General features: G+C 41.6%; 2 protein-coding genes across 7 annotated transcripts in view; one reads left to right on the top strand and one right to left on the bottom strand.

Moving 5' to 3' along the window:
- Positions 1–15,225, bottom strand: part of Parp14 (poly(ADP-ribose) polymerase family member 14) — a 79,159-nt gene extending 63,934 nt beyond the window's left edge. The window contains exons 1-6 of one of the 6 annotated variants that reach the window (XM_048346759.1): positions 14,948–15,224; positions 11,100–11,230; positions 10,360–10,393; positions 6,864–7,106; positions 5,209–5,445; positions 740–3,030 (exon numbers count right to left, since the gene is read on the bottom strand). In XM_048346759.1, coding sequence (XP_048202716.1) covers positions 740–3,030; positions 5,209–5,445; positions 6,864–7,106; positions 10,360–10,393; positions 11,100–11,230; positions 14,948–15,137 — 3,126 coding nt within the window. In that variant the 5' untranslated portion in view covers positions 15,138–15,224. Of the gene's footprint in view, positions 1–739; positions 3,031–5,208; positions 5,446–6,863; positions 7,107–10,359; positions 10,394–11,099; positions 11,232–14,947 lie in introns of those variants that run through there. The other 5 variants (XM_048346758.1, XM_048346763.1, XM_048346761.1 and 2 more) reach the window with 5 other exon arrangements.
- Kpna1 (karyopherin subunit alpha 1) overlaps positions 1–24,838 on the top strand; it is a 596,817-nt gene that overhangs the window by 429,524 nt on the left and 142,455 nt on the right. The window lies entirely within an intron of this gene.

Here is a 24,838-nt window from a genome sequence, read left to right as displayed (position 1 = left end):
CATTCCATTGAGCAGTCCTTTGGATGAATTCCCAGGGATACTCTTTCTTGTAAGCAGTCTAAAGCAATTAAATCTATTTCATTTCATTTCATATAATGTAAAGTATATCAAATTGTGTGTGTGCGCGCGTGTGTGTGTATGTGTGTTTGTATATTTTTGCCAGTCCTGGGGCTTGAACTCAGGGGGCCTGGGCACTGTCCCTGGCTTCTTTTGTTCAAGGCCAGCACTCTGCTACTGGAGCCACAGCACCACTTCTGACTTTTTCTCTTTATGTGGTACTGTGGAATTGAATCCAGGGCTTCATGCCTGCTAGGCAAGCACTCTACCGCTATGCCACATACCCAGCCACAATGTGTGCTTTTAAAAGATAATGAGGTGGCTGGGAATATGGCTTAGTGGAAGAGTGCTTGCCTCGTATACATGAAGCCGTAGGTTCCATACCTCAGCACCACATATATAGAAAAGGCCAGAAGTGGCGCTGTGGCTTTAGTTGGCAGAGTGCTAGCCTTGAGCAAAAAGAAGCCAGGGTCAGTGCTCAGGCCCTGAGTTCAAGCCCCAGTACTGGAAAAAAAAAAAGATAATGGATAAAGGACATATGAAATTCAAACTTGAGTAAAAAAATCACTGTATAGGGATGTATAAGAATTTTCCATCTTTATCTTCCTCTGACTCTCAAGGGGACACACACCCCATGGGCCTCACAGCATTTCGGTAGTATTACATAAGTAACAACACTCACTTTTGCATCCTGCACACCTCTTTTTACCAATAGCATTCTTAGGCCTCCTGGGGCTACGAGACAAGGAGGTTTCTGTGGTATCTGTACAGTTGGGTGTGCCACTGTGAAACCGAGGTGGGAGGCTCTATCAGGCAAGAATTCTGTCTTGGGCAGGAAATCTGTGTCAGTCAGCAACTCATTCTCAGCCTGGGAATCTGTACTGGTTTGGGTGTCTTCAACTATACTTTTTATAGCCTCAACAAAGGTCTCAGCAGTCTTCTTAGATGGGCCAACAAGGTAAATCTCTTTCAAGGAGCCACCTTCCTGCTGATATTGGTAGTAGTCTTTTATGGCTGTAATGATGCTCTGTACACTCTGGTACAGGGGAAAACCAAAGATTCCAGAACTGATAGCCGGGATGGCTATGGATCGGTACTTATATTGTTCCGTTAAATGAAGACTGGCTTCCACAGCTCTCTTTAATAGGAATACACACCTTGAGGCGTCATCTTCATTCCACTGAGGCCCTACTACATGAATCATACGGTGGCAAGGGAGCCTTCCTGCTTTTGAAATGGTGGCATTGCCAGGTAGGATCTTGCCCTTTTTCTTCACTATCTGGTCACAATCTTCTTGAAGCTCAGGGCCAGCTGCCTTTAAGAGAGCAGCAGCAAGCCCACCAACATGCATGAGGTCTTCATTTGCTGCATTCACTACCACATCAACTGGAAACTGAGTTAAGTCACCCTGCTTCACAATCAGCATGACACCAGGGGCCAGCTCCCTCTTGAAGTTGGTGCCCTTCTCGTCCTTTTCCTTGTTCTCTAGGAGTTCAATGAAACAGCTATACAACCGCCTCACCTCACTTCTGTAAAACAATATTTTATCCTGGAAGAACTGCCTGGTTCCTGGCTTATCAATGTCAAAGGTTTTAACACAGATTGAATTCTGAGCTTTCTTGATGATGTCTGTGCCTTCCAGTACTTCACTCTTGGTACCAATAAGTAAAATGCCATTCTTTCTGTTTTCAGGCTGGAAAATTACCTGCACACTTGTCTTCTTTGGCCAGAATTCCTTCTTGTTTGCCCTGAAGTAGTTTAAAAGCAAGGATGGCTTGACCTCAATGAAGCTCTCTATTCTCATATGTTTTTCCAGGAAGTCAAAAAGCAAGCTATAGACATCCTCGACTTCTCTTACACAACCTGCAATGATCACCTCAGCTGGAGATCCTGAAGTCAATTCAGTGATTACCACCACCTTTGTGTGGGAATTGTGTTTCTTTTGCAAATCATTAATTTTCTTTTTCCACTTGTTGCCATTAAGAATTTCCTTGTCCTCAACTTCAATGCGTTTAAAATGTAAGGCACTGAGCATTTGCTCCTCAGCTTGTTCTTGATCTTTAGCAGAACAGCTGGTCAAGTCAACAGTTGTATCCTTTAGCTCATATATTGCAAGAATTTTCTGTTTTATAAAGAGAAACAGAGACAATTCTTTACAGTCTACCTGTTGCAAAAAGGAGGAGACCTCAGAAGAAATCGGAAACGTTTTATGCACCATGGCAAACATCATTGCCAAGACTTCACTCTTTACTTTATACACATCTGCACGGGGGCCTTTCAGGCACAGGTAGTGAGTGGATTCATTGTAAGAAAGCTCCATCTCTGGGCACTCCATGCATAGACGCTTCAGGCTACCACTGTGGTACAAAAGAAAATACTTTCCTGGAGAAATGGCCACTTTTTCCTCCAGACTCTCCTGTTCCTTTCTAATTTTCTGCATGATGCTTTCTATTAATTCCTTAGTTTTCAAGGTAATGTTTTGGACATCTTCTGATTTTCCTGCTAAGATGACCATCTCCTCAGTTGGATCAAACTCAATCAAAATCCTACCATCTTCTAGATCTTGTTTGATGGTGTCCCACACTCCTGGCTCCACTTGAAGTGAGATAATTTCATATTTAGACCTGATGGCAGCGAGTGCTGTGGATGCCTCTTTCTGCCAGGTCTTGATTTGTGATCTTCTTTGACTGCCCAACGTGGCTGCAGGTCTGATGGTAACTGTACCGTTGAGTTGGGACCATGTTAGCTCACAGTGACGCTGTCTCATTTCATCATTTATCTCCTGGATCAGATGCCCTTCTTTCTGAAAAAACTTCCATAAATGAGGATCCAATATCTCTTTGAATGGTGCTGGGAGTTTGATCAGAGGCTTCTCCTTCCCATACAAGGCTGTGCCCAAACATGCATAGTAGGGGAAAATTGATATTGGCATCTTATTGAAGTTATGTTTGTTGGCCATGATGGTTTCTAACACTTTCAAAGGAAAAGGAATAAAAATAAGGTTTTCTCAATGTGATACATCTCAAATAAAAACAAATTAAGACAAAATTTTATATTCTAGAGTAAAATAAATCCTTATGTGTCTAGAATCTTGATGTGAAATTTTAAGGCAGCAGTATTCCCAAGATGCTCAGTTATAAATGGATATGTACTAACAATGTACAGATAGAACTTATTTAATGCAATAATTACTTTCTACCCAAGCTCAGTCTAGGTTAATATATATTAATTAACCCCCATTATTTTCCTATCCATATATCCGGAATGCCTTCCCACCCTATGAAGTAACAGACACAATTTTGTTTACAAACATGAGATTGCTATTTGTCCTATGTGAGGAATATAGTGTCCTCAAAGAAAAGCTTTTCTCACTAACATGCCATTTGTTCTATTTCATACTGTCACAGAATTTTAACCTTCACAGTAGACTTAGATTCCATTATTCACCTTAGAGAATACTAATAATAATAATAGCTATTATAGTTTATCACACCAGACACTTGTATGTGTATGCCAATACTGGAGCTTGAATTCATGGTCTGGGCACTGTCCTTGAACTTTTGTACTCAAGGCAAGTGCTTTATCCCTTGAGCCACACACTTCCAACTTTTTGGTGGTTAAATGGAGATAAGAGTCTCACGGACTTTTCTGCGTGGGTGACTTTGAATCATCATCTTCCAATCTCAGCCTCCTAAGTATCTAAGATTACAGGTGTAAGCCATCAGTATCCAGCCATCAGATACTTTTAAAAATGGTTTACAGAGGGGCTAGGGATATGTGCTAGTGGCAAGAGGGCTTGCCTCATATACATGAAGCCCTGGGTTCAATTCCCTAGCACCACATATACAGAAGACAGCCAGAAGTGGCGCTGTGGCTCAAGTGGCAGTGCTAGCCTTGAGCAAAAAGGAAGCCAGGGACAGTGCTCAGGCCCTGAGTTCAAGCCCTAGGACTGGCCAAAAAAAAAAAAAAAGCTTTATAGAGATGGAGTTCATTTAATCCTTGCAACATCCCTTTGAGGGGGAGATATTATTATTATCATACCTATTTTTAATAGTAAGACTGAGGCTGGGAAAAGTTAGGTAACTTAAATAAAGTAAATATTTGAGTTAATAGCTAGCACCTACCAGCCCCAAAACTTGCGAACTTCTATTCTAACAAACCAAAATCATTGTCAGTCATTTGAGACCCCAGCCCAGAGACTATGATTCAGTAAAACCTGTACCTCCTTCTGACCATGAAACTTTTCTCTCCTGGCCATCATACAGAGACAGGTCCCATCCTTCCTCTCTCACTCTCCCCGTTCTCTCCCCGCCGCCGCCCTGTCCAGTAACAACTTAAATTTCAACTGCATCCACAGTGGAAAGCTGTTAAAAAATAATTTCATCATAGTTGCTTTGTGACCAAGGGCCGGTACTTGGCTTAATAGAAAGAAGAAGGCCTCCAAAACCCAATAATATAGGTCCCAAATCCCACCACAGTCCCATACAGGCTCTGTGCCAGTTTTCACTAGCAGTTACTGAGCTCTGTATTATGTCAGGCACTCTGCAGGTTGATTTCAGCAAGTCATCACAACACTTCTCTGCAAATTAATACTGGGACACCATTTTACAGACAAGAAACCAACAGGTTTGGTGACTTAAAGTAATTTGTCAAAGATCACAAAGCCAGTAAGCGCCAAAGCCAGGTTTGTTTGCTGCAACAACCTTTTAAGAGGTCAACTTACTATGCCATATAGTCTCCATCTTGAGGTCATTTGAAACCATAGAAAAGATGGAGCAGTAACACTTTATAGAAACTGTATTATGTTACTGAGTATGTCTTTACCTAGGCTTGCTTAAATTAATTTGAGAATTTTTGTGGGTGGAAAAACACAGATTGTCTTTTTAAAATATAGCACATCAAAAGTTCCAGTAATGATACATGTTTTAGTCATTCACAAGTGGAGGCTCATGAGAAAATATCCTTTTCTCTTTAAAAACTTGGAATTGATTCTCTAAAATTTTAATTACTGCCCTCATGAAGTTTCATATTCCAGGTGAACAGATAATTAAAATAATTTTAACCAAGTAAAATGTGTGAGAATGTAACTAACTGCTAAGACCTGCTTAAATGACCTAGATTATTCCAGATACCAAAGCTGTGAGATACTACCTTTTCTGTCACAGAATTCAACCAGAGCTGAACTCTCATCTGGAAAACATTCAACACTGGTAACTTTTCCTCCTCCATTGAATGGATTTTCAAAGAAAAGTTGTAACTGGTAGTCATCAACACCAGGGGGCAGGTTTTCAACTCTGATTGTTTTTGTCATTTCCAGAAGTCTTGGAGAAACCTGAAGTTTTTTAATTGAATGGTGCCTGGCACAATCATCAACAAATTTGATGGCATCTACAAAAGAAGAAAATTCAAGTACTATGATTTTACTTCTACATAGAAGTTCATGGCCTAGTTATTAATTGAGTTTAAAGGAAGAAGCAAGCACTCCAGTATGAGACAAGATTTTGACTACCTAAGACTCTGCATACATGAAACCTACTGTTTCAGAATGATGCGTTTGTGAATGTGTCACATGATTAAGGGCACTGAGCAGTGTCTCTCTAGTCACAGTACTCACCAACCTATAATGGTATTTTCTCATTTCAATCTTCTTTCTCCAGTCCTTCACTGGTGTCACATCTGCAGGTCAAAGCTCACATTCTTAACCATCTTATACTGACCGTAGCTATTTCCAAGCATTACTTCAGCCCATCTCTGCAATTTATTTTCCACATTACCACAAAAATAGCCATTGTTTGAAAATATTTCTTTTCCCTTTGCCCTTACATATACATTTTTCTGTATCACAAATACCCCTCTCCAACTTTCTGGTGTTATTTCTGCTTTCATTTATTGCTGTGCTAAGGAAACATATAAATACTAGGATGACCTCCCACCACCAAGGTACAATGGCAGCCCCCTGTAATTTTCTTTCGGTCATGTTTATCCTTCACAAATCAGCCTATCTTTTCTAAGTTAGTAAGAACTGATAGTGGGGCCACGATGTGCCAAGCACTGTGCTACCCTCTGGGAACATCAATATGAATATAACAAGTCTTTGCCAGATGGATATTTAGGAAAGGAGGGGCCTTGAAAGAAGATATAATATCTATTGTAGGATCAAATAAGGGGGACAAATCATACTTACAAGTCTTGAATCTGGGTTTTGAAGAGCAAGGAAGAAATTTTCAGAGGGATAAGTGATTGAAACATGTCAGTCAGTTAAGAGCAATGGCATGAAACAGCTTACTTAGTGCGGTTTCAGTACAATCAGCAGATATGACTGCGGTATAGACTTGACAAGTGCAACAGTACTACCTGTTTGGATCTCCTTTCTTCCTATTTCCCACAGCTTCTCCCCTTGTATATTTGTTATCTACTTCCACAGGAATTTCCTACCTGCTCCCAGACTGTGAGTTCCTCCAGAACACCTGCTGGGAACAGAGCAGATGCTATAATATAGATCTACACTGTCCCCGAGAGGCCCATGTATTAAATCCTTAGACCCCAGCTTGGTGCTATTAGACCCTTAAGTAGTGAGGTCTGGTCCCGGGTGCAAGGAAGGATTTTGGATGACTCTGCCTCTTTCAGCCATTAGAGTATGCCTCAAGTGGCAGTCTTGAGCAAAAATAAACCAAAGGAGAGAGCAAGGCCCTGAATTTAAGCCCGAGTAAGTTTCATGTACACACACACACACACACACACACACACACACACACACACACACACGTAAAAAGAATACTGGCCAATGGAATGTCCCTTGAGCTCACCTCTATGCTGTAGAAAAGTAACCACAGCCACATCACAGTCTCGGATTACTTCCATCTGAAAGTCATCACTGGGAAGGCCACTTATGTTCTCCACTAGTAAGGTCAACATCATGTCAGTCACATTTGCCTTAAGATTTTCAAGTGCCACCAAGCAGGAAATGTTTCCACATTTTCTTGGGATGTCTTCCTGTGTTTCCGATGTACTACTAAGAGAAAGTTTTGTGTCCAGCTCTTCTGACACATCTGATTTGGGGGAGACAAAACAAGTTCTATTATATTTATCTGCCATAGTCCTGGCAAAGTAAATTATACTAAGATATGAATATCTTCTTTTTCAGCTCCTAACTGAAAGCTTTCCTTACTTTCTGCTTTGGTGAGGTAAAAATACAATGTTAAGCTGGGTGCGGGTGGCTCACTTTGTAATTCTAGCTACTCAGGAGGCTGGGATCTGAGGATTTCAGTTCAAAGCCAGCCCAGGCTTTATCTCTAATTAATCACAAATAACCTTGGATGTGGAGTTGTGGTTCAAATAGTATATGGCAGAGCACTGCCTTGAGCATAAAAGCTCAGGAACAGCACTCAGACCCTGAGTTCAAGCCCCAGGGACAGTGTGAGTGTGTGTGTGTGTGTGTGTGTGTGTGTGTGTGTGTGTGTAAAATATAGCATTCGTGTTTTCAGCTTAATTCTATTAAATTCTTTTCTGCCTTATCCCCCTGAGAAGCCCAGCTTGTCCTCCTAAGTGCTTGACATTTATTTCTATCACAGCACTCCATTACAATGATAGAACTAAACTTCTCTTTTTTTTTCTTTTCTGTCTTCCTTTCTTTCTTTCTTTTTTTTTTGCAAGTCCTGGGCCTTAGACTCAGGGCCTGAGCACTGTCCCTGGCTTCTTTTTGCTCAAGGCCAGCACTCTACCACTTGAGCCACAGCGCCCCTTCTGGCTATTCTCTATATATATGGTGCTGGGAAATCGAACCCAGGGCTTCATGAATGTGAGGCAAGCACTCTTACCACTAGGCCATATTCCCAGCTCAGAACTAAACTTCTCAAAAGCAAGATCCAGGCTAGTTCAACCTTATGTTGCTGGCCAATGGTGGATAGTTGAGACTCAGTAAATAATCACTGAATAGGAGAACTACACCCTCATGGAATGCAAGGACATCTGATGATGTACACGCACTTACACTGATTATAGTGTAAGGAGAAACAGCATAGCAACATTGAGTGAGACAGGTATGACCATATATAATAGGTACAGGGCTAGGAATGAGGGTATATGCATTCAATCCTAGCAATTTAGCTGTATGACTTTGAACAAGGGTCTTAATTTTAAATGAGAGCATTAGACTAAGTGAACTAAATAGTAAGAGTCTTTCCAGCAGATTGTTGTTTTTTCCCCCTCTAATACTAAGGTTTGAATTCAGGGCATTCTACCATTTGAGCCACACACCCGCCCTGGTTTTTGCTATTTTGTAGGTAGAGTCAAGTGAATTTTATTTTTTGCCTAGGCCGGCTTTGAATATCAGTCCTCCAGACCTTAGCCTCCTCAGTAGGTGGGATTGTTGGTGTAAGCTATCAGTGCCTGACCCAGCAATAGTTTTATAGCCTTTGACTATTAGAAGCTTCAACACAGAAGAATCATGTCAAGAGTTTGAAAAGCAGATCAAGGGACTGGGCTGGAATAGAAAGGCATCAGAGAACTGGAGATATTTGTGAGGGTCTTAAAAGGTACATAGAATCATGAACAGAAAAGAAAGGTTAAGGTTATTGTGAGCTGTAATCACCAGACAATTTAGAAAAAGGCACTGTGACTGATGGGTGTCTACAGAGGAGTACTTTGCAACAGATATGTGAGTAACTAGTTCAGAAAAGCACATCAGATACAGAATGTGCTTGAAACTTCACCTTGCAGGTGATGATAGAGGTGAGATAGGGTTTCTGCGAGAGGATGATAAAATATTTAGGAATGGTACAGAGCTCTCAGAAACATTGATCAAGCTATGAGTTCTCTCCATGATGGATTTGTAAAGTAACAAAAGGACCCAGCAATGAGAGAAGGATAGATGATAAGGACTTTTTAAAAACTAGTCACTCTGTGACCAATGCCTATGAAATATGAGTGGATAGATGCCTTTAAATCCCACAAGGTGAGGGCAAGTTGGCTGAGAACTTAAAAAGAAAACATAATAAATCCTAAAGAAAACTGATTTGGTGAGCAAAAGGATTCAAATGGCTTCAGTAGATTGCCTCTCACTTCTCAATGGGAATATCCAACGCAGAAATGAAATTTATAAAGGAGTTCAGACTGGAGATACAGATGAGGAAGTTCCAGAATTTTCCCAACCTAGGTTACCAGTATTTCTCTGCCCTTGCCCTTGATTCTTCTCCAAGACATTCCAGCTGCTGGTTTCCAACTTTCTATCCAGCTCAACTAATCAGAGCCTGGCATAAGACACTGGCTTTAATCACAGACTAGATATTAGTAATGTGTAAAGTGTCAGGCCCTGGGCTATCAACTCCTGCAAACTTCCCAGATTTAACTTTTGGCATAGGTTTCAGGTGTACCTAATACATACCCGCCCATGGCGCAGCAGACTCTGCTTCTTGACCTTTGAGATTTAGGACATTAGGCAACTCTTCTCCACTTACATACTCTGCTCTAAAAATGCCTACCCCATTCTAAGTCATTTAAAGAGTTCTAGCTTAGGATCATTGGCAGGATTCAGGGTACAATAATAATTTGACAATATAATTTATAAAAGCATAATAAACATCAATTTGATGGAATTTTATATTTTTATCTTGTTTTAACTTATTTCAAATTTGTTTAAATCCCTAAACCTATTCTGAGAGAGGGCCACCTAGCCCCTCTCTGCCAATGAACCTTTCATGGGAGATTTTAGACTTATTTTGAATGTCTTTCCCTAAGATTGGGTACATATATCACTGTACCACTCTTGTTTAGTTCATTCAGCATAGTTCATCATTTCCTACCCTATGTAACAGCATACACAGCTCTGAAAACTAGCAGTTTCTTTGTAAGTGTTAGGCCAGTGTCCAGCTACTATTTAAGTAACAATCCAAAGACAGCTATTCAACTCCTGGCTGATTCTCACAACAGGTGAGGTAAGCAGGATCCACTTTTGCTATTCACCATTATGGTGTCTGGCTCTGTTCTTATTTCTTACTGGACACCTGGGCACAGATGGACTCTATCATTCAGCTTCTTGCTACTTTCCAGAAATTTCTTTCCTTCTTCTCAAATGAGGACATTTCCCAGGCCCCAGAGAAGTATTTCCATTTGTGTGAGTTGAGCCTAAGTAACCTCACAGTGTCTGTTCTCTGAAAAGCGGGAGCAGGGTATGAAGACCCAGCTCCATGCTGAGCAGAACCTGTGATATGTAAAGAAGCAAGAGAAGGACGATCCCCAGGTAACTTCTGCAGTGACTGCAAAACTGCTTAGTGAGCATCAGAGTTGCTTCAACTGAAGTTTTACCTAGTTCTTTAACATCTTCATTCACCTGGGATTCCTAAAACCAAAACAATAAAGTAGCATTAATTGCTTTTCATTAAGAAAACATCCCTAAGACCAGGCTGGAGTTGTAGGGCAAATAGAAATGATAATGGAATACTCCAGCAATGGGGCTGTGGAGGACATCAGAGGCCAGATGTCACAGAGTATCCATTGGTCATTGGCGAAAATGAGATTCAATGTAATACCTAATTCGCATTTAGTGTTCAGTGTATGTGATAACCCTGAATAAGAGAAACAGCTGAGCTCATGGTTTCCCTACTCAACAGTTATTCTTGTGTACTCGCTATAATAAGAAGCTTCATAGAAATCATCTCATTTACCCTCTCAGTAATCTGACAATCCAGTTTTCAATTGGAGAAATAGCACAGGTAGTATGGATAGCTGTCCTCTAAAAACTGCAAGCTTCTGGCTACAAAGAGCCAGGATGTACAGACCCAGAATTTTTAAATCCCAAACTAGTATTAATGTAACTACAAATCTTGACTTTAACAAGGATCTAAAATCAAAGGAAAGTTACCTTTCCTCCATTCTGTCATGGTGCCTTAACACGGCTCCCACCCCTTCCATATGTCTCAGCTACTTCTCTCACTCTGGTTTCATCCACACTCCTCATTCCACCACATATTCTTATTGAAACTCCCACAGTTGTGAGCTTGGGACACCCCCCTGATCCCCCTAAACCCTGGCTCCGGTTGGTTTACCTCGCTTGGAATTTCCCCCTTAAAGACAGGGCCTTCATCTGGGGCCATGGGTAACCGGACAGTGAGCTTGAATGTTCCTGTTCCTGGCCAGTCCAACTCATGATTCTGTTTCTCCAGAACCTTCTGCCGAACTGCAATGTCAAGAAAAGAAAACAGTCAAATGACAGTCTGCATTTTATAATTATTCTATGATTTTTTCCCTTTGGCATAGGTAACAAATTTTATTTTTTTTTAAGTTTTTATTATAAAACTGATGTACAGAGAGGTTACAGTTTCATACGTTAGGCATTGGATACATTTCTTGTACTGTTTGTTTATTCTATGATTTTTATGTCACTTCAATAGCTTACTCAGTTTCTTCTGAGAGGTTCTATGTAGTAAAAAGAGGAAAAGTTTAGTAAATAGATATGGATTTGAATTTTATCTTTAAACATGCTTTAGCACTATAGCTTGGGTCTGTACTTGCCCAGCAGGACCTATGTATTAAAGGTTTAGTTGCCAGCTTATGGCACTAATGGGAGGTGATGGCGCATTAAGAGGCATAACTCAGTGGCAGAAAGTGAGACAAGGTGTGTTTTTTTCAGGGGATATTGGGACCCAGCCCCTTCTTCTTCCTCCCTTTTTTACTTCTGGTCATGAGGTGATGGCATTCTCATGATGTATTTACCATGCCAAAAAGCAACAGATCAATTGACCATAAATGCAAGCCTCTAATATTGCTGAGTCAAAGTGAACCTTTCTGTTACAGCATGTTGTCGCAGTACTGACAATGTGACCAACACATATAGCAAGTTCCTTAATAAGCACTACTTAGGAAGCACAAGTCCTATTTTCTAATGAGGTTAATAAAGATTGTTTTTTATGAGCCGAGTTGGATGCATTAAGTTGAAGACACATTATAAAGAACTTAGTACAGGACCTGACGCTCAGTAGGTATTCAAGAAGCAGCAATATCCATTCTACACTGAGATGAAATAATGAAAGCATCCCTCGTGGAGAGCCAGGGAAACCTGAGTTCTGGGATATGTCATGATGAAAGCTATGGTTTAGGACAGTGGCCAGGAGCCTCATCAGAAAGTCCATTCAACCAATTCCTTAGCCTGTCATGATGAGAGCCTCATATCTGGTTGAAGGAAAGAAGGGATGGAAAAGATTTTGTAAAAATAAACAAGTAGAGGATTAATATACCAAGCAGCTGGGATAGAATGTCAAAACTGAAAATGGACATGAGTCCAAAGGTCTAGATGTGACGTTAGCCCTGCCAAGAGCCAGGTGAATGGCTGGCTGTATGGGGATACAGCTTAACTTTCTCTGGAGTTTCCAGTTCCCTGTGACTGTGAACGCTCGGGGTAACACCCTCATGCAATGCAGATATAAGTTGGAATCATCAGCTACAAAAGAGAAATTACTGTCTCACACCATAGAGAATATGGAAAGAGTTCTTTTTTAATTTTTATTTGTTTCTTTATTGTCAAAGTGATGTAAACAGGATTATAGTTTCATAATAAGGCAGTGTGTACATTTCTTATCCAACTTGTTACCTCGTCCCTCATTTTTCCTCTGGCTTCTATCCTCCCAATTTGCCTCCTCCACAATGAGTTGTACAGTTGGTTTACAGCTTAAAATTGGGGGTGTGGTCAACAGTGAGATGATTCTGAGGTCAGGCAGAAAGGAATCTTGCTATTTGTGGCTGTGATTATGGCATGAATGCTGGGTTTTTGTGTTATATTCTGATGGACATAGTCTCAGGAGCTGGGTCTTTCTTCCTTCCCTACCCCCTCCATCTTTTTTAGTGCTTGTACTGAGGTCTTGAAACTCAAGGCCTCATGTTGGCTTTTTCAAACCATTCTAGTGCTCTACCACTTGTGCCAACCCTTTACTTCAGGCTCTTTGATAGTTATTTGGATATCAGAGTCCCATGGGGGGAGGTGGGGGAAAAACGAGGGAGGAGGTAACAAGTTGAACAATAAATGTACTCACTGCCTTACATATGAAACTGTATTACCTCTGTACTTCACTTTGACAATGAAGGAAAAAAATTTTAAATAAGAGTCCCACAGACTTTTCTGCCTAGACTAGCTTCGAATCATAATCTTCAGATGTCAGCCTCCTGAGTAGCTAGGGCTATAGTTATGAGCCACTAGTACCCAGCCCAAAGTCTTAAAGGGAGGCATGATCGATTTCTGACTTCAGCTAACCATAAAGGGACAGACCTCAATGCTCACTTGGAAACAACCATTAGAATTGACCTGAGAAGGAATGCTAGCCTCCAATTCCATTCTCTATGGGGAGGGAAGCTGATTTTATCCAGATTCCTCTGGGGCTGCTCTGAGATAGAGTAAAAGCTGACTGTTGGGTGTGTCTTTTAAAAACCATGAACAAGCTGTACTCCACGTTATCTGATGTCATCCTTCTCTATTCCTACCTTTCTTTCCTGGACTTTGGTAACATCCATCCAGGCATATCCACATGCCAGCTGCTTCTCTGATCATGTGAAATATGTATGGACACAGGTAATTCAGGGACTAGATGGTATTATTATAAGTAACGTGATCCTCAATAAGGAGAGGAATTTGGGAGGAAGAAGAATGGGGAGTCTGATGACCAGCTTCTGTCATCCACAAAGACAGTATCCTTCCTCAACCAACCTCAGAGCATCTACATTTAATTTTTTTTTAAGGAAATGAGTCCTATTCATTCCAAAACACTTGTGTTCTTGGACAATGTCAGGATCTAATTTATGACAAGGAGTTTTGATAACATGTTCAAACTAGGGTTTAAAACTTATGTAGGCAGTCTGTGCCCTCGATGCTGAGGGAAGTGGGATTTTAGAGAACAAAGAACTCTCTAGAGGCCTCCTGATGTTGACAGCTGGAATCAAAGTGGAGGACCTTCTAGGGAAAGAGAAATGGCTATGGAGTTCTTCTGATCACTCTGTGGTAGAATTAATCCTTGGCTAGAACTGCACTTAGTTTTCTATGAGGAGTCTGAGCCACACAGGTCTCTTGTCCCCTTCTTCTTCTCCTGCTGCAAACCAGTCTGTGCCCTTCCCTTTCTCTTTCACGTTCCCTTCTTGGAACCCTGTTGGGGCTTTGCATTGCTCCAAATTGCATGGCCTCCAGAGCCTCCTTGCCTCTCCTCAAGTTCACAGACAGGAAGATGGCTGCTGTCGACATCCTGAGGACCCTTGGTGGCTGTCAGCAGTCTAAGAAATCCCAGAGGGGATGGGGCATTCTAGGAGTCATATCTCTGGAGTTCCCACAGAGCCCTGAGCAAGCCTCTAACAGGTGCCTCTTGGCCCACTTAGGAAGAGAAAACAGGTGGGGAGCATGGGAATTCTTAGTTGCTCAGCTACTGGCTAAAAGAAACTTTACTCTGAGATTAAAACACTCCAATTCATATCACCTCAGAATGCCAGCGGTGCTGGCAAGGTGTGGACCATGGTGAGGCTGAGGAGGGGTGACAGCAAGGCCCTAAACTGCTGGGGGGGGGGGGGGATGGTGGTACACAGCAGCCTTCTCCCTTTCCCTTCCCCTAGTCAACACCGGTGACAGTGCCTTTGCCCTCCCCTCCCAAGGGATCCCAGAGCCCTGGGAACCTCCATGATCCAGTATGCATCTCAGTAACTCCTCAAGTTTCTTCATCCACCCCACACCCCTCTCCCCACTCTCCTCTCCCACTTTGTGGGTGGGCAAGCACCCAGGGCAAGCTCTGAATTCATGTGCCTCTATCCCCGCGGGTATTTCACCTCCTGCGGCTGCTGGTGACCAGTGCATCCCTCCCGCCCTCCTTTCCCCTCTCCCCCCCCCCCCCCGCAAGTGGGCTCCCACTTTCTTTGCGCCCCTCACCGTCCTCAGGGAAGAAGAGCACCAGGAAGCGCGGGGGGTTCCCAGGCTCCTGGCGGACCTCGCACTCGCCGCCTCCGGATCTCTTCCGGCTCTGGAAGTACTTGTGCAACTTCGTGCTCAAGTTCTTCGGGGGATCGGGGCCCCAGGACCCCTCCACCAGCAGCGGGAAGGGGCCGGCGGCGCGAGCCATCCTCGGCTGGGCGCCTGGAGCTGCGGTGACCGGGTAAAGCTCACTCCACCCCTTTCGCTTTCAGTTTCCAGGAAACTCCTCCTGGCCTGTGATTCTCCAGCTGCTCCAGGACAGGAATAGTAGCCTCTGCCCTCCGAAACCCACCTCCCAACCTTTCCCCCAAGCCTTCTGCAAAAACAAGGAGCTCTTTGGGGCTGGCTGTCAGGCTCAGGGCAGCTAGCCTCCCTCCATCTGTGCAGAGTGAGCCCCTAGCTGAGCCACCTCCCAAGCCAGGGAGCCATTCTTTCCACAAATACAAACACAATTCCATTAAAAAATATTGGAATCAACTCCACCTTTGGCAAGAAAAGAAAATGGCTCAGCTCTGTGATTTTCTTAGGACTTTTGCTGCCTCTCTGGGGAAAATTCAATAATCAGCAGACTATCTGGAATTTCCCTTCAGTGCTTCCTTCAGTCTTTCCTTTATGTTTCACGATCAGAATACTGTCTACAAAGATGGTAGAAGTGATATACTACCTATTTTTCCAAAAGTTTTGTAGGCACAATGGAGCCTTCACCAGTGCCCACAGCTGAGAGAACACAGGCCTTAGAGCCATGGAATGAATACTCGAGGAAGGAAAACAGAGATCTTCCCATGATGAATGAGGAAGGGATCCCACAAGTGTAAAATATGGGGAAATGGTGGTTAGGGGCTGTGACATGTCTCCAGAAGCCTAGAGATAGCCAAAGAGGACTAGGAAGCAGGTAAACTATGGGTTGACTTTGCGTGCACCAGATCAATCTGGTTGCTGGAAGTAGAGTGGAGACAAGTTGACCAGCCAATGCCACTGCCTTCGTGCCCCAGGCCAGTGGAAGCTGCCCGAGACCAAAGTCCTGGCAGAGGAGAATGGAGAAGTGTGGGTTCTAAATGGTATGGAAGGCAGCGCTTCCTGAAGAATAGAGCCAGGAGAGAAGGGAGAGCTGAAGATGACCCCATCTTCATTCATGTGCAGACTAAGCCAAGTGGCTGAAGAATCATTGCATCGAGAACATGGGGAGGGAAAGGCTGCCTGAGAGGTGGGAGAGAGGGAGAGGCTGGGAATGTGTATATCTTGCACCCATGAAGAGAGTGTTTCCTGTTACAGGGAGGCCTTATGCTTCCTTCCAGAGTCAGGGGTACTTCTGGTCAGAACAGGGTCTGTTGTCCAGCAATGACCCTAGCATCCCTGTCTGCTAGGGAGAAGGGAAGCAAGGCAGGGGCACTGGCCCAAGGACTAAAAGAGGGAAGGGAGCAGAGGCAGCAAGCATTGCCAGATCTTTCTGGAAGTGTGGCTATGGAGGGGGGAAGAAGGAGCTAGGCAGCACCGGTTAGGATCAGAGTTGTCACTCTTGTTTCCTGCATTTTAGCACAGGAAAGTTTTCAGCACTGGTATGTTTTGATGGGAAGAAAGGAGAGTGGAAGATACTGGTAGTGGGAGAAATTGAGGGCTTCCTGCTGGCATCAACCTTAGGAGCAAGCCACTTCCAGTGCACCAGCTGCAAGTTTGCAAGTTACAGATAGAACATAGCAGCAAGGCTTTGTGAATGAGCTGGAGTTCTCACCATGCAGATTCTTGTAACCTGTCAAAGAAGGATGAAGCTTTTTTTTTTTTTCTTTAGAACCTGTCCAAGTCATAATTTCTTTCTGCTACAGGGATAGAGCTTACATATTATATCTTAATCATAAGGAAGCTGAATTTCAGGATAGAGGGAACCAGAGGCAGACCCCTACCCCCCCCCCAAAAAAAAGTCTCCTTTGGTGCTTTTACTCTTCATCTGTAATAAAGCTAAACAGTATCCAGATTCTACCTGCAGATGGTGCTCATGATCGGATTCAAACTCCTCTGGACCCCAAGAGGGCACCTGTAGAGGACACAGAGTTTGGCTCATAGTCCTCAGCTAAACACGGTAACTGTCCCACAGGTCTCTGTCTTACCTCAAAACACAAGAATAATCAACAATCTCATCCCCCCAACTCTCTAAGCACTTGGAGATTCAAAAGAAGAATTGCATTCTCTTCCTCACACCCTCAAGTTATAAGAAATAAAGTCAGAGTAAATGCTTCATTTGTAGTAGAAGTTGTTGCTGGACGTTTTGGGATGTCTTTTAAGGATTGCTTTATCAGTAATATGGTTTGTGACTCAAAGTCTGCTTATTATTCCTCAGTGGGATTGGAAATGAGCTATCAGGGGAGGTATTAAAAATCTACAGAAAGAAAGTTCTAGGAGGAGGATAGGTGTTGCCCGTCATTAACTCTGAATTACTTTGTCTTCTCATTATTTTCTCTCCAATCACTTGAGCACTCCTCCCTCTACCAGAGTGCTTCTCCTGTCTCAATTCTGCCTCTTATGGTTTCTATCTCCTAAAGTGTCCTTTTCAGAGTGAAGTGTCCCTCGAGGAACTGGGGGCTTTGTGTGGGAGTGACCTTCAGTATGGAAGGGTTCATGTTCCCATCCCTGTTTCTCAATTTTCCTTCTACCCCAGAGCTACAGTTAATATTAGTACTACAACTCATGTCTGCACTTTAAAGTTGAACTTCCACTACTGTGAGCTTCCTACTTCTCTCAGTTCTCGCTTTCAGCTTCTTTAGTGACTTTGAGAGCCTAACACCAGGCTCCTTTCATATTCTTTATAAACTAGCATCAGGGTCTCCCTTTCTGCCTTGAAATCTGAATTGCCACTTTCCCACATGTCTACTACCTTACTTCATGATGTTGTTGAAACTCTTGTACAAGTCTCCTAAAATCAGTGTGTACCACAGGCCAAGAAATAAATCCTCCAGGAAGTTCTGCCCTCAGAGGAAGGCAACCTATGCCAATTCCTTATGTGCAAGTTTCTTTAGGGAGCTTTATTTTCTTGAAGTCTTTCTATCATAAGTCCCCTCGACGTCTTAGCCAGGACCGGACTTCCTAATGATGAATTTTCTGTAATAGGAGTAATGTAGATTCACTAATGGTATAGTTGGATGGATGGTAGAGAATCATTTCTACAGAAGGTTCTGGTCACATGCATATCTCTTAGAACAAGAATACTTAGATAACTTCACATCCTACTATGTAGGATTCCCCAATGATATGTTATAAAATATTGAACAACCTACTCTCTGGGAGATAACTTTGCATAAGTGTGAATACAAATTCTAAGTTTTACTGGTATAATTACTACATGCACATAATTTACAAACAGTAATAACATATACAATACTCCATTACAATTTTTAACTAGATAATGATTCTCAAAACACATTTTTTTTTGCCAAACTTACCTGTACTCAAACTATTTGTAACTGATGGATAAATGTACTCCTTACAAAAATACTGTTTGATGCTTTTGCTTACATTAACAAGGGCAAAGCAAATTAAACAATGAAGACATGTATCAGAACTTTCATATGCCCGTGAATGACTCCATTATTGTATTGCATGTTAGTTTTCTAATCCTAAAGGGGTATTTCCTTAATTGTGCATGGTTACACATATAATATACTTTTAATTTATCTGCCTTGAAAATATATTCTCCATCACTTTCTTTTAAAAATATTTTTGTTGTTATTGTAGGTGATGTACAGAGGGGTTACTGTTACATAAATCAGGTAATGAGTACATTTTTTTCTGGACCATGTCACCCCTTCCCTTGCTCTCTTGAAGTTTTTCCCTCCTGCGTTTCCACATAGTATCTACAGAGTATTACTGCTGTGTTTGTCCTCCCTTTGTTCCACCTTTTCTGTTCCTCCCTTGCCATCCCAAAGACAAACTAACAAATAAGACACAAGGAAAAGACAACAAAAACATCATCATCAACAACAACAAAGATGTCTTGGAGTTTATTTGTTAAGATATTATTTTATATGATCATATGCACATAGTTATTGAGCCTTTGTAATTGGCTTCTAGGAATATCTTCCTTTGGTCACACTGTGTGAACATCTAGAGACCTGTATAATTTATCATGTCCCAGTGTATTAACCGTCCAGTGTCTGTCTACATCTATCACTTTCTGAGGTGTAGATGGACAACAGAATAAGTCAAGCCTGATTAGTAGTGCTTTTCAACTCCATGGTTTAAATATCCCCAGCTTGCCTGATTTTTTTTTTTTTTTTGCCAGCCCTGGGGCTTGGACTCAGGGCCTGAGCATTGCCCCTTTAAACCATCTCATCATCTCCATTAAACTTTTTGAGTTATCACATATTTGTAATTTGTTCTAATATTTCCATACACACAAATGTACTAGAAAAATTCATGATTTTGTTCTCCTTTTTTCCTTTTCTTAAACAGTACTTACTGGCAGATTTCATTTTATTATGTATATATTTAATGTCTTTCAACTTTTTCCCCCCTTCAGTTGAAATACAATCCATTTAGGTAAAATGGATACATTGTAATATTGAATAGTTGTAGTTATTAACCAACTCACAATTTCTCAAAAATTTAAAAATTTATTATGAGTCAGCCCATAATAAAGCTATCCTGGCCAGGTGACAGTGGCCCTACTAGCCCAAGCTACTCAGAAGGCTGATATCTGAGGATTGTGGTTGGAAGCCAGCCTAGGCAGGAAAGTCTGTGAGACTCTTACCTTCAATGAACGACCAGAAAGCCAAGAAGTGGGGCTGTGGGTCAAAGTGATAGAGCTCTAGTCTTGAGCAAAAAAAAAAAGCTCAGAAACAGTGCCCAGGCCTTAAGTTCAAGCCCCACAACTGACCAAAATAACAAAATGAAACAAACAAACAACCTATACTGTTTCCTCAACAAAGGAGTACTATTAGAGAGAGCAGTCCCAGGACACCTGACACCAAGGACAATTGGACTAATGGACAATAGTGACCAAAAAAAAAAAAAGTTGACTTCTGCCCTTTATCCCTATTGCTAGTTATTCATCAAGATAAATGTTCATTAATCTGTTTATTACTTTTGGGCAATCTACTATAGAGGAAATAAAAATGTAAATGAAAATTGTATCATAAGAACAAATGCTGTAAAGAATTAAAATTCGCTAGAAAATTGAGAATAATTTATGACTTCATACAATCATCCCTTCATCTTCATAATTCATCCCTAAAACGCTGCTATGTTTTGTGAGTTCCTTTTTCTCACAGCTCAATTTCACTTGAAACTGGCCATCCTTTTAGAGATCCTGAGGTATGAGCTTCAGAATCTTCCTGGGAATGAGATGAAAGTGAAGGAGTGGGGTCGGGAGGGAAAAATTGGGAGAAAATGAGGGAAGACATGACACTGTTCAAAAAAAGATGTACTCAGTACCTGACTTATGTAACTGTAAACAATAAGATATTATGTGAAATGAGATGGAAGATCTAGACTCAGCCCAAAGTGTTGATATCTTTTGAAGGATCCAGCACGATGATGCACCATGCCGAGTCCTCTTTATGGAGGGGTGTCTTGACCCAGTTATGGGAAGTGCAATCTGCTCTACCTCATCAGAGGCTGTTCAGCTACAGAGCCATGCCCTCTCTGAAGCAGCCCTCTGACATGATAGGGGGGAGCATAAAAACTCAGACTTTTCTGTTCACCACGGTTCAAATCTGGTGAGTTGTTGTTTTTTTTTTTAATCCTGCAAGCTCATCATGACATGTCTCTGAGGCTGTTGTGAGGCCTGCAAGCCAATCCCTGCAGAAGCCAACTTGTATTGTACTCCAGTGTTATCTTTTAACTCCATGGGATGAGGGCAGGTCACTGACTAGGAACAGGTGCTGTCTGCTCAGTCTGTCTTTCCCAGTCCAGCCATGGGCACCTCCTTGAATAAATCAGCAGTGTCCTTCCTCTTACTATTTCAAGTTCAGGGTGTTTATATGATATATTTATTGTCAATGAGAAATCCTTTAATAAATCTATAAAAGTCTTTGCTCCGTGGAAGAGATTTGGAAAGTTCTTTGTGCTTCCATAATTCGATGGCTTAACTTAATTAAATTAAGTCTCCATATGGACTTCTTTCTTGGCCCTTCAGCAATCTTTCATCCCTCCCCCTACCCGCCTCTTTTCTTTTTGGCTGGTCTTAGGGCTTGAACTATGGGTCTGGGTCCCTGAGCTTCTTTTTGCTCAAGGCAAGTGCTCTACCACTTGAGCCATAGAGCCACTTCTGGCTTTTTTGAGTTCTGTGTTGGAGATAAGAGTTTCACAGAGTTTCCTGATCAGGTTGGCTTCAAATCATGACCCTCAAATCTCAGCCTCCTGAGCAGTTAGAATTACAGGTTTGAGCCACCGGCACCCAGTTTCTTTTCTCTTTTTAGAACGGTTAAATATCTTCCCTTTAGAAATTCTTAATTCTAAAGCACAGCCATGCCTAAGCAATTAAGAATAATCTTCCCCATCTCATTTCACCCATTTCTCAGACCTCTCGTCACATCACCCACACCTTCACCAGACTACAAAACCTACAAGTAGTTAGATGTAACACCTAGACAAAGCTTAGAAAGCCCTCTCCCATGGGTTTCCTCACTTCCCTGAAAATTCCTCAAAAGAAAATAAAATATGGGTGAAATGAGATGGGGTATGTGTAGGTCAAATCAAATTCAAGAGATGATTTTTTAATGTGAATAAAGTTATGATCTGATAGTTTGTACAGAAAAAAATGGATACCCTCCATGTTTTATTGCTATTACTAAATGTCAAGATTGTAGGCTATTATGTCTTGTAAATTGCTTTTGTTGGTGTAAATATGGAAATGCCACATTGGTTAAGTGCCATCATTTGTAATGCAGTGTGTCATTTGAAAGGAGAGCTGAAGAAAGTGACAGCTTACAACCAAATGGGTATCTCAAGGAATGGCTAACAGTTTCAAACAATGTGGACACCTTTATTTTCCCAATGAATAGTGAACTTTGGAAGCACAATGTCCAGCCTGGTATTGCAGCGCCATGACCATTCCCTGCCTCTTTCATAGGACACTTCACTGCCATTTTCTATGCACATGAAAGAAAAATAAATGTGGAAATTTCATCCTTGAAAAAAAAAAGAATAATCTTCCCTTCAATTTATGAAAGCCTGAACACCTTTGTAACATTCCTCCTTAGTTCTGTGTTAATTACTTTGAGGTTTAAGTTTTATGTGGGGGGAAAGTATCCTACAGGGGAAAAGACCAGGAAGTCAAGCTGCACTGCAGTGTTCCAGAGAGGAACTGAACAGCAGGGCTTTGGAGGAAGTGCATTAGTACTGTGTTTGCCTAGCATATGGAATGCCCCTGGCACAGTCCCAGCAAAACACACACACACACACACACACACACATCCTGATGACAAGAACCTTTTTTTTAATTAAATTTTTTTGACAAGGTGATGTGCAAATGGGGTACAATTACATAATAAGGAGTACATTCCTAGTCATATTTATTTATTTTATTTTAAAATATTTATTTATTGTCAAAGTGTACAGAGAGGTTACTTGCTTAGCACATAACTTTATATCTTCCTTTCCCTCTCTATAACCTCCCCATATGTATCCCTGATTTCCCTAAGATGAAATTGAAAGATTAAAATCTTTTTCATTTTCAACAGTGCCATCCTTTGAACAACCCTGAAACTCTCTTACCAGCTGTCATCCAAATTATTGGTTTGCAAGCATCATTAATTTTCAAGCACCATTCTTTGGCTATTGCATGTTTATATATTATAACTATTTTTATACATTATAGCTATTGTCACTTATCTGAATAGCAAGTAAAAATTGTCTCCCTTTCTGTCAGCTATCTCATCATTCTAGTGCAGAAGCTTTTAAATTTGAGCTCCACTCCCTTCTTCTCCCAATTCTGGTTCTTATATCCAGTGGAGCTGGAGTCCTATTCTGAAAATTGCTACCTATGTTTACATCTTCAAGTGTTTTATTTGGATTTTCCTGTAGTAATTTTTATGTGTATGTGCCAGTCTTGGGACTTGAACTCAGGGCCTGGGGGCTGTATCTGACATCTGACATTTTTCCCCCTCAAGGTTAGCATTCTATCACTTGAGTCACAGCTCCACTTTCAGCTCTTTGGTACTTATTTGGAGGTAAGGGTCTCACAAACTTTTCCTGCCTGGCATGGCAATCCTCAGATTTCATACTCTTGAGTAGGTAGAACTGTAGGCATGAGCCACCTGTACCTGGCTGGTGAGAGATGGGGACTGTAAGTTCAGTCTTCTTCATCTAAAACATTCAGTTCTCCCAGTACTACTTGTTTAAGACTCTGTCATTTCTCCAATAATATTTCTGGCACCTTAGTAAAAAAAATGGCTCTAGCTGTATGACATTATTTCCAGATCTTCTATTCTATTCTATTAGTCAACATGTCTGTTTTGTGCCACTACCATGTTGTTTGTAATATAATTTGAAGTTGTCTTCTGACACCTCCAGTGTCTTCATAGTCATAGTGAATTTTTTAAAATATGTATTACAAAAATTGGAAAATTTAGAAGAAATTAGTCTCTTTCTAGACCTATGAACTATCAAAATTGAAACAAGAATATACAAACAACAGGTTACAATGAGTGAGCAAGGAGATTAAAGTGAGAATGAGAAGCTCAGGAATGTATGGATTTACTGCTGAATTCTACCTGACTTTTAAGGAAGTAACTCAGTGTGTCTCAAAATAGTCCACAAAATAGAAAGGAAAACACTTCCAAATGTAATCTATAAAGGGAGTATTTCCAAACACTGAAACTGGATGAAGACACACACACAAGGGGAAAACTATAGGTCAATTTCCTTGATAAACACAGACACTAATAAAATACTTCAGTCAACAATAAACTAAAATTATCATGCAAAGCATATTTGACAATACATTAAAATGCTCATATACCAGATCAAGTTGACAATTTTGTCTTGCTTTTCCCCCCATCCCCCCCCATATGAAGAATTCAGTAATGTCTTCATAGCTCTGAGGGGAAGAACATTCACGATAGTAAAGAAAACAACTCTGCAGACTAATGTTAGCACATCAAGAAAGAAACAGGCCCACGTCCACTATCCACCTAACAAGACACGTCCAGAGCCCATGCTGCTGGACTTTTCTATAACAAGCATCATTTCTCACTCCCCACTCCCACTAAGTGTCAGGTCGCTGGAGGGCTCACAGGTGCCAAGAATAAACCACCAGATGTCAGGCCACTGAAGGGCTTATAGGCCCTTGGAATAAACCAGCTTTCTATTGGGAAAAGCCATCTTCATTAGCCTAGAAGCACGAGCCAGAGACCAACTGGAACCACCCAGACTTGCAGAACAAGCAAGCCATGTGCTAACTACCAATGCTGACCCAACCATCTTTTGTCCCTGCCATATAAACCCTGCCTGAGCCAGGCCCAGGCGTGACCTCTCTGATCCCAACTAGAGGGGGGCCGGGGAGCATACCCCAATAAACTCTCTTTCAATCACTTCTACTTCCCTCAGTACTCAGGTAGTGGAAGCTTAGTCCCTGGCTTGGTGCTCCTTAGGAGGTTGTGAAACCATTACAAGGTAGTACTTGAGTTGTCCTTGGGTCATTGAAGATGAGCCCTCAAAGGGGATTGTGGAAACCAAATCTCTTCCTCTGTCTCTTTTTCACTTCCTAAAACTGGGGACAAACAGTTGTGAAAACCAAGGAAAAGTGTAGCCCTCCCTAGCTCCTAGAAACAATAGGGCTTGTAAAATTTCACTGTCTTAGAGTTTACTCTCAGCTTCTGTAACTCCATTTTGGTGACTCCATGCTAGAGGGCTGCACCC

The sequence above is a fragment of the Perognathus longimembris genome, chromosome 5 (assembly GCF_023159225.1).
Source record: "Perognathus longimembris pacificus isolate PPM17 chromosome 5, ASM2315922v1, whole genome shotgun sequence".
Lineage (NCBI taxonomy): Eukaryota > Metazoa > Chordata > Mammalia > Rodentia > Heteromyidae > Perognathus > Perognathus longimembris.
The sequence above is the reverse complement of the archived record's forward strand: the minus strand, read 5'-3'. Positions and strand labels throughout refer to the sequence as shown.